Genomic DNA, 17004 nt, shown 5'->3' with positions numbered 1-17004 from the left:
TGAACATCGTTTTCCTCAATAGGATAACATTGAAAGAACTCTGAAAATTACACTAAGTGTTGATTTCTGAAACTGCAAAGCATTTGTGTGTGAAGGTCTACTTACCTGATTACGAAGTTCTTGGGTTTGAAACATATATAAAAAGAATTGTTGTTTTTCTAAATTGGTCGCTGATTTAATATTTGAGTGTGTTTTTCATTTATTGCCTCTGTGAGTGTAAAACATGCTTAACACAGCTCTTTGATAAGCCAAACTGTTTGCTCACAGTATCACAAAATAGAACATTAGTCCTATCTAACTTTGCCTCAGCAAAGCCAACTGGGTGTCTACTGGACTCACTACACAGTGTACTTCATTTTAGTGTGCAATATAGAGAGCCATCTTCTTACAGTGTGCGTAACCAGTGAATACATTTCTAAAAATAGTTAAGGCATTCCCTGAATCATGTTATCAGATTATTATGCATTACCTGTGGTAGGTTCTGTTAAACCTGTCATAGGCGAGTGAGGTGTTGCTGTAAAGTTAAAAAGACAATTACACAGTAGAATTAACTCCAACTCCTACATACAACCCTCACATATGAAATATATATTCAAAATTAAAAACTTTAAAATATCCAATAATACAGTAAGTCATTCATTCCTGCAATACAGTTTGAAGATTTTAGACTGCCCATAACCATTACTAAAATCCCATTTAAATCATGACTTGCATAATGAATTCTTAATCTTTAACACATAAGTAAATCATATTGAAGAATATGTCATGAAGACTTAAAAAGAGCATAGAGTAGTTTATTCCATCTGCAATGCACGATGATAGTTGATTTCACAAGCTATTCTTCTTTAAAAAAGGCATCGGTTTCCTTGAGACAAAGGTTACAGTCATAACGTTATTTGTCAATGAAAAACATTATCCAGGAAAGTTAATTGAAAAGAGTGTCTGATTGAACTTTGAGGATGCGATACTGAGTTTCTTTTTGTTAGGAGATGATACTCCGAGTGGGATGAAAGAATATTCACTTAGGGTAGTTATGATGACATATGTAGGAAAAGCTGGTTGTTAGACCTGTCAGCCTTAGGGTTGTCTTCCTCCAAACTGTTTGCCTCACTTCCTTCTTTTTGTTGAACTTCTTTTTGTTGGTTTTAGGGCTCTGTGCACTTTACCGCTGCTGTCCTGTGCTGAAGTGTGTGTGCTCACCCCCTAAAACATGGTTAAATTGACTTATACCTTATTGACGTATTTAGTTTACTTATAAGTCTCATGTGTAGTGGCATACCATATACCCAGGACCTGTAAATTAAATACTACCAGTTGGCCTGCAGCATATATTGTGCCACCCACTTAAGTAGCACTGTAAGCATTCCCCAGGCGTTCCACTGCAGCCTCAATGTCAGTTTAATCTTCCATGTCTACTTGGCATTTCAATCCCTTTTTGCCAGGTCTAAAACTCTCCTTTTATTGCATATAAATCACCTCTACAGTAAGCTCTAGATAGACAATGAGGTTACGTCATGTACGCAAAAAGGTCGGACATGTACTTTTAAGCATTATATGCCCTGGGAGTGAGAAACTCTAGAATTTTTTTCCACTAGCAGGAGGCTTACCTCCTCAACAGGATAACATTTGAGTTACCTGGTTACATTATATAAGTGTAATTTCGAAATAGGACCAGGTAAAGATTTCAGGTTTGGTTTTGTTGGAATTGGAATTTAAAATCCTAAATTAAGGTGAAGTCAGATTTTAAATTACAATTCTGTAAATGCCACTTTTAGAAAGTTAGAATTTTCCTGCCCCTAGCCCTTTTGTGCTTATAGCCCAGTGGTTCCCAAACATTTTCGACCCACGGCTCCCTTGATCTATTGGCCACTGGCTGCGGCTCCCCATTATGTTACTTTTTGTTGGCGGGTGGGGGATGTAAGCCTGGCCTAGGGAGTACATCCATTTTTCTCCCTGAAAAGAATTGGGATGACGCCAATGAAGGTATTGTAATTCTATATATAACTGTAAAAAATAAAAATGTAACAGTTGTTTAATTACAGCATGCATAGGGTTTTTTAGTAAGGGGAAAATATTGGTTGACGTAACCCTAGTAAAATGGGCAGGTCTCATTTTTATGTAGTTATAACATAACTGTTTAAATATTGTGAAATGTAGAATCCCTTTAGTTGTGTTTAACCACCAGAGGGCGCTCAAGGACAAAATTAAAAAAGAGCTGCTACAACTGAGTAGTTTTATTTTGTACGAACTGGCCCAAGGGCTATAAATAGCTCAGTGGTTCCCAAACTGTGTGCGGCGCCCCTGGCTAGTTTTGATGGCGCACCAGCGAGCCGCGGCGCACAGATTGGGAACCACTGTTATAGCCTGTCTTGGGGCACATGACGGGGTGTAACTGACAGTCAGACTTTGTGAATTCCTCCCACACAGTCACATAACAGTAGGGTTAGGAGTGCCTGGATGGGCCATCTGCTGACACGATGGGGGTAGAGCTAAGCAGAGCTCCACCTACACCTAACTAGCCTGTGCTCTGCCTTCATACAAACAACCCAGCATTGTCACTGCAGCCAGCTTGAAACCGGAGCAAGGGAGACAGGAGATTTCATGCACTTCAAAACCACTGTCTAAAGCTTCTCCCACCTTTCACAATCAGGGTACCAGGGTATAAAAGAGAGCCCCAGATAGCAATTCTTCTGTACATTTCTAGACCTGTGGATACTCTGCCAGAAAGAAATATTGCTGTGCTGATACAATGACTGGGCTGCTGCCCTCAGGCAATCGCTGTCCTGCAGTGCTTGCCCGCTGTCTATTGCCCTCTTGCCTGGGAGAGAAGGACTAGACCTGCATCTCTTGATCCCAAAACCCAGATCCTTGAAAGTGAGCTTAAGGTGCTATGCCATCTTCTGTGGCTCTAGCAGAACCGATGCACTTCCTCTGTTGTGTGGCGCAAACTCAGGCAGAACCCAAGCATCCTGCTGCTGCGTGGATTAGACCCATCAGAAAGGCTGCATTGAAGTGCAGCTCCCCGGAACCGCCGCATCACCCTGACTGCATGACGCATCCTCAACGCAGGCCCTTGCATCTCTGTTCAACAGCAGTCTTGACTACGACACACTCCGCATTGCATCCTTGCCTCTCCTTGGACCTGACACATCGGCACTTAACTTTGCTTCGCAAGCCCCGTTAATGGAATACATGTGGAAAATGCAGGCCCAGGCATCGCAGCCACGCCGCATCTCAGAACAGACGCATAGCTTCGGCTGCACGACACAACTTTGAACCAGATCCTCATAGGACTCCCCAAACCAGGATTTAAGGTACTTTGTTCTGCAGTCCTAATTGGGTCCCTGTAGCGGGCCCTCGCTCCATTGCAGTTGGCCTGAACTCGTGACTTTGTCCTGGTCCTCAGCGAACAGATATCCACAGGTGGATCTTTGTGCTTTTTGGTTCTATTTTGACCTAAATCTTTAAAAATGAATATCTCTGGTTCTACTAATTGGATATTTGTTGTTTTGGTCATCTTATTTATTAAAGAAAGTTCTATTTTTCTAATTTGATGTGGGATTTTTTTGTGTGTTTTTTTAAGTTTTATTACTGTTTGAAGTGTTGCACAAATACTTTACAGATTGCATCTAAGTTAAGCTTTACTGCTCTGTGCCAAGCTACCACATCGTTGAGCACAGGTTAAATTGGCCTTGGCTTGTGCTTCACCCTGAAAGGGATTGTGGTTGCTGCTGCCAAGCTGACTTGCTGCCCTCTTGCCTGGATGAGAAGGACTGGACCTATATCTCTTGAACCCAGAATGACTCCAAGGGCTAGTGGGTTGGCCTCCTCATTTAAAACCTCAGGGACATAAGAAGCTTCAAACAACCTTGTACTTGCACCTAGACTCTGGCATCTGTGAGTCTACCCTGCCAAGTGGTGCCACTCTAGTCCTGGACCCTTCAAAGTGGGCTTGAGGTGCTCTGCTAGCCTCTGTGAATCTAGCAATCAATACATCTCCTCTGCTATTCGGCATAAACCATAGCAGAACAAACACATCCCAGCTGCTGTCTGGTTTGGACCCATCCCAAAGGCCCATATCTCAGCTTTTCAGAACCACTGCATCACTCAGACTGAGCAATGCATTCTCAATGCAGGCCCTCGCATCCCTCATTGACAGCGGCCTCAATAACTACATCGGACACCGAATCGCATCCTTACAGCCCCTTGGAACCAACACATTGCCTTGACTGTGCGCCGCAACCTCGAAGCCAGACATTGCATTGGAATTCTCGTCAACTGGATCAGCGACAATGGCGCAGGTTCTACACATCGCAGCCTCGCCGCATCCTGGAAATTACGCATCTTTTGGCTGCACAATGCATCTTTGATGCGGATCCTTGCACCTCTCCGCAAACCAGGATTTAAGGTACTTTGTTCAGCAGGCCTAATTTAGTTCCACTAACCAGCCCACACTCCATCTTGGTTGACCTCAGCTTGTAACTTTGTCCCGGTCAGGCGCAACTAAATATCCACAATTGGTTCTTTGTGCTTTTTGGTCCTATTTTGATCTATATCTCAGTTCTACAAATTGGATTTAAGTTGTTTGGTCATGTTTTTATATTTATTAAAAAAGTTCTATTTTTGTAATTATGTGTGGCATCCTTTTAATTACTGTTTGAAGTTTTGCACAAATATTTTACACGTTGCCTCCAGGTTCAGCCTGACTGCTCTATGTCCATCCAATAGAGGGCTGTGTACAGGTAAATTTAGGATAGGCTTCTGCCTCAACCTGACAGGGATTGTGGTTGCTGCTTGACCATGACACACACCCCAATCAACCAACAGCCCAATTTCTCACACTGGTTAATTACACTTTTTCCCTTTGCAGGTGACGTTTGTATGAGTAACTACATGCACACTTTCTCAGACCCTGTGTTATTATTTGATCTTTTGATTTCAAAACTTAGTATAAGGTATCAAAGAGGAACATCACATGAAAATTGTCAAAAACACAAAGATGTCCTGGTACCAGCTCTGACTTAAAAAAAAAAAAAAATCATCCCAGTGTCAATAAGGACAACCCCAACGCTGCTCCAATGTACTGAAGAGTTGCAGACACACTTCTTTAAACAACACTCCATCACAGTGAAGTAACAATAGAGTAAGCCGCAACCACTCTCTTCACTTGTTGGCTGTGTGCTTGCCTTTGACTCTGTACAGCACTAACCTTGCTCCGTTTTACATCCACATAACCCATAAATAACAGCAATTTAGAGACAAGGCGAGCGAGGAACGCCCGAGAACGCATCCACGTTTATGTGGTGTTGTTAATGCCCTTCCATGGTGTAAATACGATTTTAATGTGACATAGTAGTTTCTAGCTGCCCTGCTTTCCTTACTCATCTTTCTGAGTGCACTCTGCAAACTGCGGCGCTCCTTACAGCTCCGAGTTCGATCTTTGATAATATTATTATTATTATTATTATTATTGCATTGATCAGTTTTTTTATCAGCATGAGTTTATTTTTTTTCTGGAGCACAAAATAAATACATTGAGTTAGTTAATGTGTTTCTTTTCTTTGCGTCAACACTTTACAGTTTATTTGGCTTGATTATTTTGTGAAAAATTAGGTAGTTACCTTCCTTTTGGTGTGCTGTTTTGACACTGCTTTACTTAATGGCCTCCCAGAGATTATCTTCAGACACGTTTTGACTGCACAGTTTTATAAAACTGTATATAAAGTAATATATGCTGGATACTTTATTTTATCCACTGCTTTGTTGATAAGCAGGCCTAGTTTTCCCTGACATGTTACAGATCTCAAAATGTGATAGCTAATATTTCTAATGTGAAGGTAGATTTTAAGTATAAAATATGTAAACACATCTCCACATCTGCAAATTTTAACAACAACCAAAGCCTATTTTACTCTGTTCTAATAGTGTTACTTTTTAAATGTTTTAATTTATACATCCATTTAGCATTTTGTGATATAGCTCCACTATTTCGTTTGCACTGTATGGCATAACAATATCGGATCCACTATATTGACTAGACCATCTAGGCAAGTAGATGTTGAGATAAGAACAATATTTGCATATTTCCCTTCGTGGTGTAAGGGAAGGCGATGCAGTAGATGCACCGACAATTGTAGTTCAATACTATTGACTTGGGTATAATGTTATAGAAGCCATACTACACCAATCTATGTATGATGATCATCTCACAGTTTCTATTTCTTCATGAATTGCTCCTTTCAAAGAAACAGAAGAAATGATCAAAATACAGCAGAAATGTAAAGAAATCAAGTTAAATGCGGAGATTCATTGACGGTCGCCCTTGAATATTGGTGCTCCCGTGGGTAAAATGTGTGCTGACGTGTAAAGATTAGTGCAAGCTGACAAACCAGACATGTATAGCTTAATTGTACAGGAGGAAGTTGGGAAGTGGCACAGGCTGTGTGCGTTCCACAACAGTTTCCCTGAAACACAATATTTAAGCGCTAGTGTAAATATATTTTACCAAGCATGGAGTTATAGCACCAGTGGAGCTTCCTAAAAATAGGCCTTCAATGCACAAAAAAATCAGAATGTTAGTCTTGTAGGCTATCCTCCGCTTGTAGTAAATTGAGAGATGCATTAATTGCACTGTAGAAAATACCTTGCCTTTGAGTAATTTTCTTTCAGATATTGCACTTTTCTCCTTCCACTTCCTGTACACCCCTACCAATATTGAGTGATTTCCCTTCCCATTTCCATCCTGGAAATTGAATTACTCCTGCCCTCAACAGGTTTGAATGTGCAGTGTCTTTCAGGGTTCAAATGGACCACGCTTACTAATGCCTGCACTGGTGGCATACAGTCGTGGACACATTAACCACAAAAAGAAAGACATAGAGCAACCAGAACCATTGTGTGTGGCAACATTTACCAAGCTCCTAGTTGTCCCACCTTGCACAGTGTTTCTTTACAGTACTCAACAAGCTAAGGTTCATCCAGGGGTGTAGCTTGGTCAGTAAGGTTGGGGGAGTGTGAGCTTCAGATTTTTCAACCATCACGTTGACATATAATGTTAAAATAAATGTTATGGCATGCAGGGCGCATGAGAGGGGTTTAAGGGAGAGTGGAAGGCTAGAGAAATGCGGATTGATATTGGGGCCTGGACAGCAACCGCAATATTTTGTAATATAAACATTCTGAAGATTTTCAGAACAGAGTGAGGGAGCGACTGTGTGTGTCTTTTTGACTGCGTGAATGTAAATTATTCGGGTGAAATCCAACAGACACTTCACCATACCCGACTAAAAGCACAAGAACCCAACTATTTACCAGAAAATACATTTATTAGGGGGGTGTAACACCACAAACACTCGCCCTGAAGCTACGCCCCTTCGTCATTGAAATAAGTGAGTGCGATGATGAAGAGGTAGCTCTTGCCCCGGCATGCTATTAACTAATAGGCGGCACTCATGGCTTCACTTCACATTCAAGCTCAATGCCATCTATGAACTTTTCATATGTCGTCAAGCTCTCTGAGCCCCAATCCCCGTGGGACTCTACATGCATTCCATTTGAGGCATGGAGGGCTGATCAATGCATGCACTGAGTCAAACCCTCCTTAATATATCTGGTATTAAATCACTTGAGGTTACCAGTTGGTCAAATTAAAAGTAGCTTTCTGACACAAGTCTGGGGTCACCCAATCAAAAATGTAGGATGGGTGTATGGAGTTCTATAAAGCTTGTGCTGCGTAACTGGAAGTATGGACTGAAAAATCGCAGAAGAGTGGAGATAAAGGTGAACCCTGGTAACTAGGGAGGTCATCCAAAAATATGGAAAGCTAATAATTATATGGATACTTTGTTCAATGGATATGTACCACCAAAAGAATATAATGGTTGGCCTGTGGAAAATAAACCTTTACATCGTATTTCCAATCAGCACCTAGGCTAACAGGATCCCATAGAAAGCTGTGCTCTGTTAAACAGCCGAACGCAGGAAACATAGGCACTAATGAGAACTAAACAGTGACAATAGTCCTTTTTTCAAGGAAGAAAATTTCAACAAGATTATTCACTGGAGTCTATCACCACACTGTCCACAAGTCAATGGAGAAGTGTAAAGGCAGATGGGAACTCTCAAGAAAACACTACACATTGAAGAAGTGCAATCCGGTGACCCTGATCTGACACTGCACCAGTTCATATCTATCTCCTCTGATAACCAGGATTGGCTGCTTGTGGTCGGTACCACCCAAGCACACCCCTAACAAAGCCTAAAAACAGTCACCTATGGCAGCACTCAAAAATATTAACTGTGCAACAATGAGTGGTTGAGCAAAAGAGGAAACCCAAGCCCTCCAACCTGCAAGTTAGGTACAAAGCCACAAATTGCAGATGTTCTTTGAAACAAACACCTGACAATTACTGAGACCAACGGAACCATTCTTACTGTTCAAAGGTGACATACCCAGATCACTGGCCACATATCTTGGGTTTAAAATGACATCTCTGCTTGTGCCAAAAGTGATTGCCACATCTTAACCTGCTCCCTACTGTGTACCACTTCCAAGACCTGATGGGCCTGTCGGAGATACAGTCACACCTTGATCTACTGTCCTGACCAGTGTTCTAAATTGCCATTACTTTATTCTCTAGATGCTTGATCAATTAGCAACCACCCTAAGATTACTCAAGTCACAATAATGTCACCACACAGATACAACTGCCAGCCCAAGCCAGTACCTTCACCGAACTAAAAGACTGGGTCACTCGTCTTCCATCAATGTTAACTGCCTGTTCTCTTGGCCTATGGTGTTGCTTGATCTTCATATGTAATATAGAAAGGGATGTTATGTTTGTAATCCTTGCTCATGGTTTACGGCCCTTTAAAGCAAAGTCCTGACACACAAACACATGCACAAGCACATACACATGTATGCACATGTGCAACCATCAACAAATTAAAGAGGTGTCTTGCGTGATGAGATGGGTGGAACACAGTGGAGACCCGGTGCCTGATGCCTCATCTGTTTGCTGACTACTTATTCCAGCTTGCACAGTCTTTGTTCATAGCTCTCAATAGATACTCTCCGAGGACAGCATCATGTGAAACAGCATACAGATGAACTACTTCTATATACAGGCAAGGCACACCACATTAGGGATATAACCACTAAACTATATCTATCTTGATTTGCTACACAACCTTTTAGACTGTAAACCTCCTCAGAACTGAGGCTTATGGTGCACTCTAACCCATACATACACAACTCTAATCATTTCACTTCAGTGTGAAAGAAGGATGTCTATTATTTCTACCACATAACACAAATTAGTATCACATGTAGCCGTCACATTTCATAAAGCAACTGCACGAAGAAGGACATGTGTCTTACAATCTCTGCCAAACAATGGCTGGGGATTAGAGGACATCACCCTTCTGGAGGGTGTAACATTTGCCCGCTGACTACTAACACTCAAGAATTGGATCTGGGAGAGCCAAAAAAATGGCAGTTAGTAACACACACAAATTGTCTCACTAAAAATTGCATCTACATGATTACCTGTCCTTGCAGTTTACGATTCGTAGGCATGACCACTAGAATGGTCAGGACACGAATCAACAAACACCATAGCACTATTAGAAGCCACAGATCCTCGACTAAACTGACTAAGCATTATATAGAACAACATCACACTCCCAATGATCTCAAATGGGTTATTCTGGAGACTATTAAGGATCACAGAGAATGTACTATTCATCTGTTTGAGAAAGAACAACGCTGGGTCTATAGATTGAGGACACACTTAATGGGACTTAACAATGATATCGAATGGATTGACTTTATCCATCTATAATTTTACTCAAATCGTGATCTTTGCCATTTCCCTAAGTTATTTTATACTGTACACTTCCTGTTGAGACTTCATCTTAGTGCCTAGGTCCCTCCTCTCTTTCATCATCCTGAGAAACAATGAGGTCTCCTTTTTTGCACCAGGCACTGCATAATAATAACATTCACTTTGGGCTGATTAGAGATTTGGCCTACAGTACGATGACACCATTTCTGAAAATAGTCCTTTTTAACAATGTTATGCCCCATATTGATACAGACAATTCAATTCTTACCACCTGTTTGATAGCCGTTTATGTCTGTTTCTTATCTTATTTGGGATGATCTTCCTTGTCTAATATGGCCGCCATTTGCCTTAGAGACATAGTTGTCCCTTTTCAATATCTACTATGTTACTTTCAACACAGCAAGCAAGATGGCCACTTCCTCCTTTTGCTTACTGGTCCTTCTTTTATTTTTAATATTTCTCTATTAATGTTTCCACCCACCAGCCGATCTCCACACTTTCGGGAGCATCGAGTTGGGGCAGGTGTAGCCGCCACCCGTGGCATTAATTCAAGTAAGTGATTGCTGAAGTACCCCTGCGGCCCTTCGAACTTCCCCCTACCATTGTTTTCTTTAGATTTGGCGCACTGCTTAACATGCAACTTACCAGGACTTTGTAGCGTGGTCCTTCTATTTGAATCCGGCGCGTTCAATGTCGCAGCGCTCTGCAGCCGGTCCAGTTAGACATTCATGGAGATCAATGCATTTTTCATTTAAGGCTCATGAGTTGTTGCGGACACACTGTCTACTTTGAAATATTCCTTTCAGACTATGCCCTCCTATGCCTCGGGGACACGTAACATTTAGATAACATTGAGATGTTATTGTCATATTTTAGACCACCATTTTCCACTTTATTGGAGACTCCTTAAGAGACAGTTTGTTTTGGGACACTTCATTATACAAATATGTATGGCTGTCTGCAGTGTAGTACGTGTGTATGTCTAGCCAGGCATAATATATTAAATTTACCTTTTTACCAAATAGTGTCCTTCCAATTTTATACCTATATCTACATATTGAAACCATATTGGACAACGCTATCTTGGTGCTTAACTCAATGGGGCCCATCCACTAATACGAGGAGGGTAAGCATGGTTGTGTTTGATGTTTTTCCGTTTTTCTACTTCTCCATCTTTTCAGATATGCACACCACGAAGGGGAGATATCACTAGTGTGTTGATTATTTTTACTAATTTGCACACTGCACATCACTGAATGTTTTGTGCTTTTTTATAACCTGTTTTCTGTCTTTATTTTCTAGGTTCCTGCATAATGTGATATTCTCTACTATAGGCTACAGATAACTTTAGAAATAAGTAGGTTTATGGGTCCTGAAGAATCGCACTAGATCTTGTAGACTAAAAAGCGAAAAACATGTTGACCTTCATTTAATAGCAGTACAAGGAACCCTGTACATGTATACACTACACTCCAAGTTGAGAGGGTTAGTGATAGTTATTAACACATTTCTCTTTTTTTGGGGAGACTAGACCTTACCTTGTTCTCTCCCCTCACTTTTGTTTTTAATCATGCCAGAGGTTAGGTATCCTAATAAATTATGTTTTACCTCTAGTCATTTTTAACAGCACACTTTTCCTTTTTTGCATGCCAATCCTACACCATAATATACACTGACCGGCAACTATTTACTGTCAAAAGATCTCCAGCAAAGAGCCCCCTTGTGGGGCCCGTCAGGCATTACAGTGCCGGCCTTACGAGGAGCATAGCCCAATGATGAAGCATGTCACCAATTGGTGAGTGAGGGCTCTTGTTCTGAATTATTTGGATTTTCAGGGACCTTCTTCTCCCTTTTTCCCTTTGAGATATAGGGATCCATTCCCCCCCCCCCTTTTTTCTAGTGGAACTGTGTATACTTTTTGATTTGCATGTTAGATGGGAGTATTATGCACAGGACCAGGACTCATTTTCAGAATCTCCCATATTCCTCAAGCCCCTCCCTTTTCTTGCTTTTTGAAGTATTTTTTAACACCACAGTTATGGTAGGAGTACAAGTTGCTGTAGCCAGGCAACTTCAGCATTCACTGTCTGGCCTTTAGCCAGATATCCTCTCTCAGTTCACTTTGCTAGACCTGCTGCTAAAGAATCTCCTCAGACACTTCCCACCTAGACTGTTGCCAGCCAGGCACCATTCCTTTCCTACTGTCCATTGAATCAGTCTACTAGTCACATGTGGTAAGGTAGCAACAAAATGTGACAAAGCACATACTTGCAGCTATTATTCCAAAGACTAGTGAAACAAACTACCACAGAAACATCCTGCTACCACCTACTCAAGCGCAATCCACATGTCACCAGAGCTAGGCTCTCAAAGGACCAGATGCTCTTTGACCTACCTATTATATCAAAATCATGGACATAACTGCTACCCAATGGAACACTACAGAATCATGGTCAAGAATGCATGTCTCTTACATCCACACTACATTTTACAGCTACACTCACTGGTTCAAATTACATGTATCCTGTGACATTTAAGATTCACCAGGATAAAGCAGTTGCTACCCCAGGCTCTCATTTTGAGGCCCTCAGTGGTCGCTTCTCATGACCTATGAGGTAGGAAAAGCAGTGCCAAAAGCAGAAGATGTGTGGCCCTAGTATTTAAAGCCTTTACCGTAACACAGCAACTCAGTAAGGCAAGATGAAAGAAGTTCATTTAATCAGTGACCATCACAGTAGAGCATGCACACATCTGTGGCAAATTCTGGTGGTGCTGGTACAGAATGAAAGCCTAAGGCTGGATCTGTGAGCTGAAAAGCACCATATCCACAAAAATATGGTGCTCTGTAGTTCTCTCCTTGCGCTGGTGCACTTGCGGCTGCCTAGCGCCAAAACAGATGCCTGTGTTAATGGTAAGATTGTTTTGTGGAGGAAGGGATACCTTCCTGCACAAAAATAAAATCCTTAGAGGCATAGGGGCCAGATGTAGCAAAAAAGCAATTTGCGACTTGCAAATTGCGAGTCCCTGCGACTCGCAATTTGCAAGTTGCAAATTGCTATGCAGTACGGTGTCTCAGACACCGACTGCAACTCGCAATGGGGTCGCAATGACCCACCTCATGAATATTCATGAGGTGGGTCGCAAATTGCAGCCCCATTGCGAGTATAGGCACTCGCTAACATGGAGGCCTGCTGACGTCAGCAGACCTCCATGTTAGCGACCTGCTTTTAAATAAAGCAGTTTTTTTTTTTTTAAATGTAGCCCGTTTTCCCTAAGGGAAAACGAGCTGCATTTAAAAAAAATCCGAAACCTTTTGTTTCGGTTTTTTCAGGGCAGGGAGTGGTCCCTTGGACCACTCCCTGCCCTGAAAAAAATGTTTTGGGGTCCAGTCTCAAACTGGAAGGGGTCCCATAGGGACCCCTTCCAATTTGCGAGTGGGTTACCATCCACTTGAAGTGGATGGTAACTGCGACTCCATTTGCGACCGCGTACGTGGTCGCAAATGGAGTTGCATACCACTGCGACTCGCAAATAGGAAGGGAACACCCCTTCCTATTTGCGATTCGGAAATTCATTTTGCGAGTCGGTAACGACTCGCAAAATGCGTTTCTGCATAGGAAACACGCATTTGCGAGTCGCAAACGGCAGATTTTGCCGTTTGCGACTCGCAAAGTGTTTCCTACATCTGGCCCATAGTCCTCATTTTATGTTTGCTGCATAACAATATTTCTTCTTGTTACGCCTCAATGGGGAACAGATAGCATTTTGATGCATTCCCAGGTTTACTAGCTTTAGTAAATTTGGGCAAGCAATTTACAACGCTAATAGCTCTAACTCGAGCAAATGCGAGACCCATTGCATTGCAAATGCTTGTTATTTCTGCATTGCTCATAGTTTGTGTTAACTGTGCTGACAGATTCCTGTGCTATTTTGCATGTCGCACTGCCATCTACTGGTACTAGAGGGAGTTTCATTGTAGCAAAACATGTTTGAAAGCCAGCTTGAAAAACGAAAGAAATTGCACTCTGAATATTTACATCGTGGCACCCCTAGATAGTTTTGGAGGGTGCCACGGCACACAGATTGGGAACGTCTGCCCTAATACGAGGAGGGTAAGCATGGGTGTGCAACGTTTGTTTATTACCTTTGTGTGCTCACTTTTTAGACATGCATATCACGCAGGGGATATATCACCTGTGTGTTTTTTGATTCTCCCCACGTTTTTCACATTGCACATCACCAGATGTTTTGTGCTATTTTATATGCTTTACTCTTTTCTATCTTTGTTTTCCAGATTCCTGGGAAATATGGTATAACCTCCTATAGGCTTTGTAAAGTTTAAGGATTAGATAGGTTTATTGGTCCTGAAGAATCGCACTAGATCTTGTAGATTTAAGAAGCGAGAAACATGTTGACCTTAATTTAGAAGCAGCACAGGGGATATTGAACTTGCACACACACTACACTCCCAGACTAGAGGGTTAGTGTATTTGCGACACTTTATTAGATTAGGGGAGCCTAGACCTTATCTTTTTCTCTCCCATCGTTTTTGTTTTTAATCATGACAGAGTTTTAATATCAAAATAAATAATTGTTTCTACCTCTAGCCATTTTTAACAGCACTCTTTTTTCATACCAATCCTACGTACCAGCATATACCGACCGGCAACTATCTACAGTAAAAAGATCTCCGGCAAAGAGCCCCCTCGTGGGGCCCATCAGGCATTGCAGCGCCGGCCTGACGAGGAGCCTAACCCGATGATCAAGCATGTCACCAATTGGTGAATGAGGGTTCTTGTTCCATTATATTTGGTCTCCCAGTGACCTTTCCCCTTCTCTTTCCCAGGTCTATACAGGGATCTATCTTTTTTTCAGTGGAACTGTGTATATATTTTTTTGTATTGTCTCTTACGGGATGACCATCGATGCCTCAGTTTCTGCAATGGAGAGGGAACTCTTGGAAATTGCTCCTGTAATGGCAGAGACTAGCAACCAGATGAGCATTATTGAGACTCATCTGAAGACCCTTGAGGCCAGGCTGGAGGACTCTGAAAACAAGGCCCACTGTTATCTAATGGGTAACTACCCACTTGTACTATGGAGGGGTAGCCCTCTAAGTGGACAAAAAGTGACTTGCTTATGGCTCAAAGGCAATGTTATAAACTAATATCGTGGAATGTTAGGTACATTCACTCCATGACCAAGCAATATATGTGTTTGCATACCTGCAAGGTGCGGGGTTGGGTATTGCTTTTCTGCAGGAAACACATATGGCCACTAAAAAGGTGCAGCTCAGCAGCAGTATGGCAAGGACACCTTTTTTATACAACATTTTCTACATATGCAAGGGGGGCGCTAATATGGTTCAGGGCAGGATTGCCCTTCTCACTAGCGCATGCTGAAATGGACCCCAAGGGTCGGCATTTGGCAATAATGGGCAAACTAAATGGACAATATATTTCACTAATTAATGTGTATTGCCCTAATATAAATCAGCCCGCCTTTTTTGATCACTTGACCTCCCGGCTTTCTCATATACTGGTGGGAAAGGCGATCATCAGAGGGGGGACTTTAACTATGTGGTGGATCCTTATTTGGACCAATCTCAACCCCCTTGCCGGATTTGCACATGCATCGGGCGGCAAAGCCGTTCTGTGACTGGTGTGATCACTGGGGACTCCGAGATAGCTGGTGCACCCTCCACACCCTGGGAAGGGATTGTCCTTTTTTCTTGTTGATGTACAAATTTCATATAGGACATAACTCTTATTTGTGCTCCCCAGATGCCCATGCTGCAGTTGGGGGAATTGAGTACCTATCCCACACCCTGTCAGATCACAACCCAGTTCTGGTCTGCTGACAGGGGGCAGGCACGTTACATCGATCCCAACCTGGAGGCTAAAGCCGGAAGACCTCAAAGACCATCCCATTTCAGGAAGCAGTGCTCTGTGAGATACTGAATTATTTTTCTTCCCAACAAATGTTCGGTCTTGAAATTCCACTCAGAGTGGGAAGCCTTAAGGTTGTGATCAGGGGGCATTGCCTTTCTGAGTCTGTGGGGATTTGTTCCACCCTGCTTCGAGAACGAAATCCAGACTTCAATCCTTAGCATTAAATGAACCAGGCCACCTGGGCCTTAACCAGAGGCTTCAGGAGGCCTGGGAGGAGGTTGTGGAAACACCAGATGGCTTCACTCCTATGACTATAAGGCATACACTGAAAGGACGCATGCTGAGAGGAACCGGGCAGAATGCCTCCTAGCGTGGCTTGCTAACCCGACCGGCCAGGGCTCCCCGATAGGGGAACTCATCATGAGTATCAGAGTCCCTAGTGACCCAAGAAGCACTTAATGCCTGTTTAGCTTCTTCTTATCGGGCCCTTTACACTAGCAGACTGTCTCTGGATTGGTCCAAGGCGAGTTCGGTTTCTCCAGGACATTGTCGTCCCATTACTGGATCCCATTGAAGCTATCGCCCTGGGTGAGGGGATTACCTTGCCAGAGGTCTTAGGGGCAATTAAGAGAAGGGCTTGCTGCAAAGTCCCAGTTTTGGACGGCCAAATGGTCGAGTTTTACAGCACCTATGCAGCAGAGCCGGCCCTGTGGTTGGTGAAGTTATAAAAGGAGGCCCGTACAGGAGGTTATTTGCCTCCAACAAGCAGGGATGCATTGATTGTTCCTCTGCTCAAGCCTAGAGAACCAGTCACTAAAGTAGGGGCATATCAACCGTTATCCATGCTCAATGTCAATTACAAAATCTTGAGCGGGATACTGGCCTCCCGGCTTCTCCCTTTTATGACTGAGTTGATCCATCATGACCAAACAGGCTTTATTCCCAAATGTAACACAGCCTTTAATATTCCAAGACTCATGGCTATACTTGAAGGTGCCTCAATTGAGCAGAATACAGCCGCTATCCTGGCAGTTGATATTGATAAGGCGTTTGACAGCCTTTAGTGGGACTATTTACATGAGGCCTTATGGGAATAGGCCAGGGCTTTATATTCTGGACGTGACTCCTGTATACTCACCCCACGGGCAGAGTGCGGACGGGCCAATATATTTTAGAGAGCTTTGCAGTGGAGAGAGGCACCCGGCCAGGGGTGCCTGTTATCCTCCTTGCTATTTGCTATTGCTATGGAGCCTCTGGCGGTACAGGCC

The 17004-nt window shown here is 42.7% G+C and overlaps 1 protein-coding gene across 3 annotated transcripts in view; it reads right to left on the bottom strand.

Annotated features, from left to right (window-relative positions):
• Positions 1 to 17004, bottom strand: part of MUC13 (mucin 13, cell surface associated) — a 648793-nt gene that overhangs the window by 529632 nt on the left and 102157 nt on the right. For all 3 annotated transcript variants that reach the window (XM_069224633.1, XM_069224634.1, XM_069224636.1), the window contains one exon: positions 470 to 514. In XM_069224633.1, the coding sequence (XP_069080734.1) occupies positions 470 to 514 (45 nt within the window). The remainder of the gene's footprint in view (positions 1 to 469; positions 515 to 17004) is intronic.

The sequence above is a fragment of the Pleurodeles waltl genome, chromosome 3_1 (assembly GCF_031143425.1).
Source record: "Pleurodeles waltl isolate 20211129_DDA chromosome 3_1, aPleWal1.hap1.20221129, whole genome shotgun sequence".
NCBI lineage: Eukaryota > Metazoa > Chordata > Amphibia > Caudata > Salamandridae > Pleurodeles > Pleurodeles waltl.
This window is presented reverse-complemented; position numbering and strand designations above follow the sequence as displayed.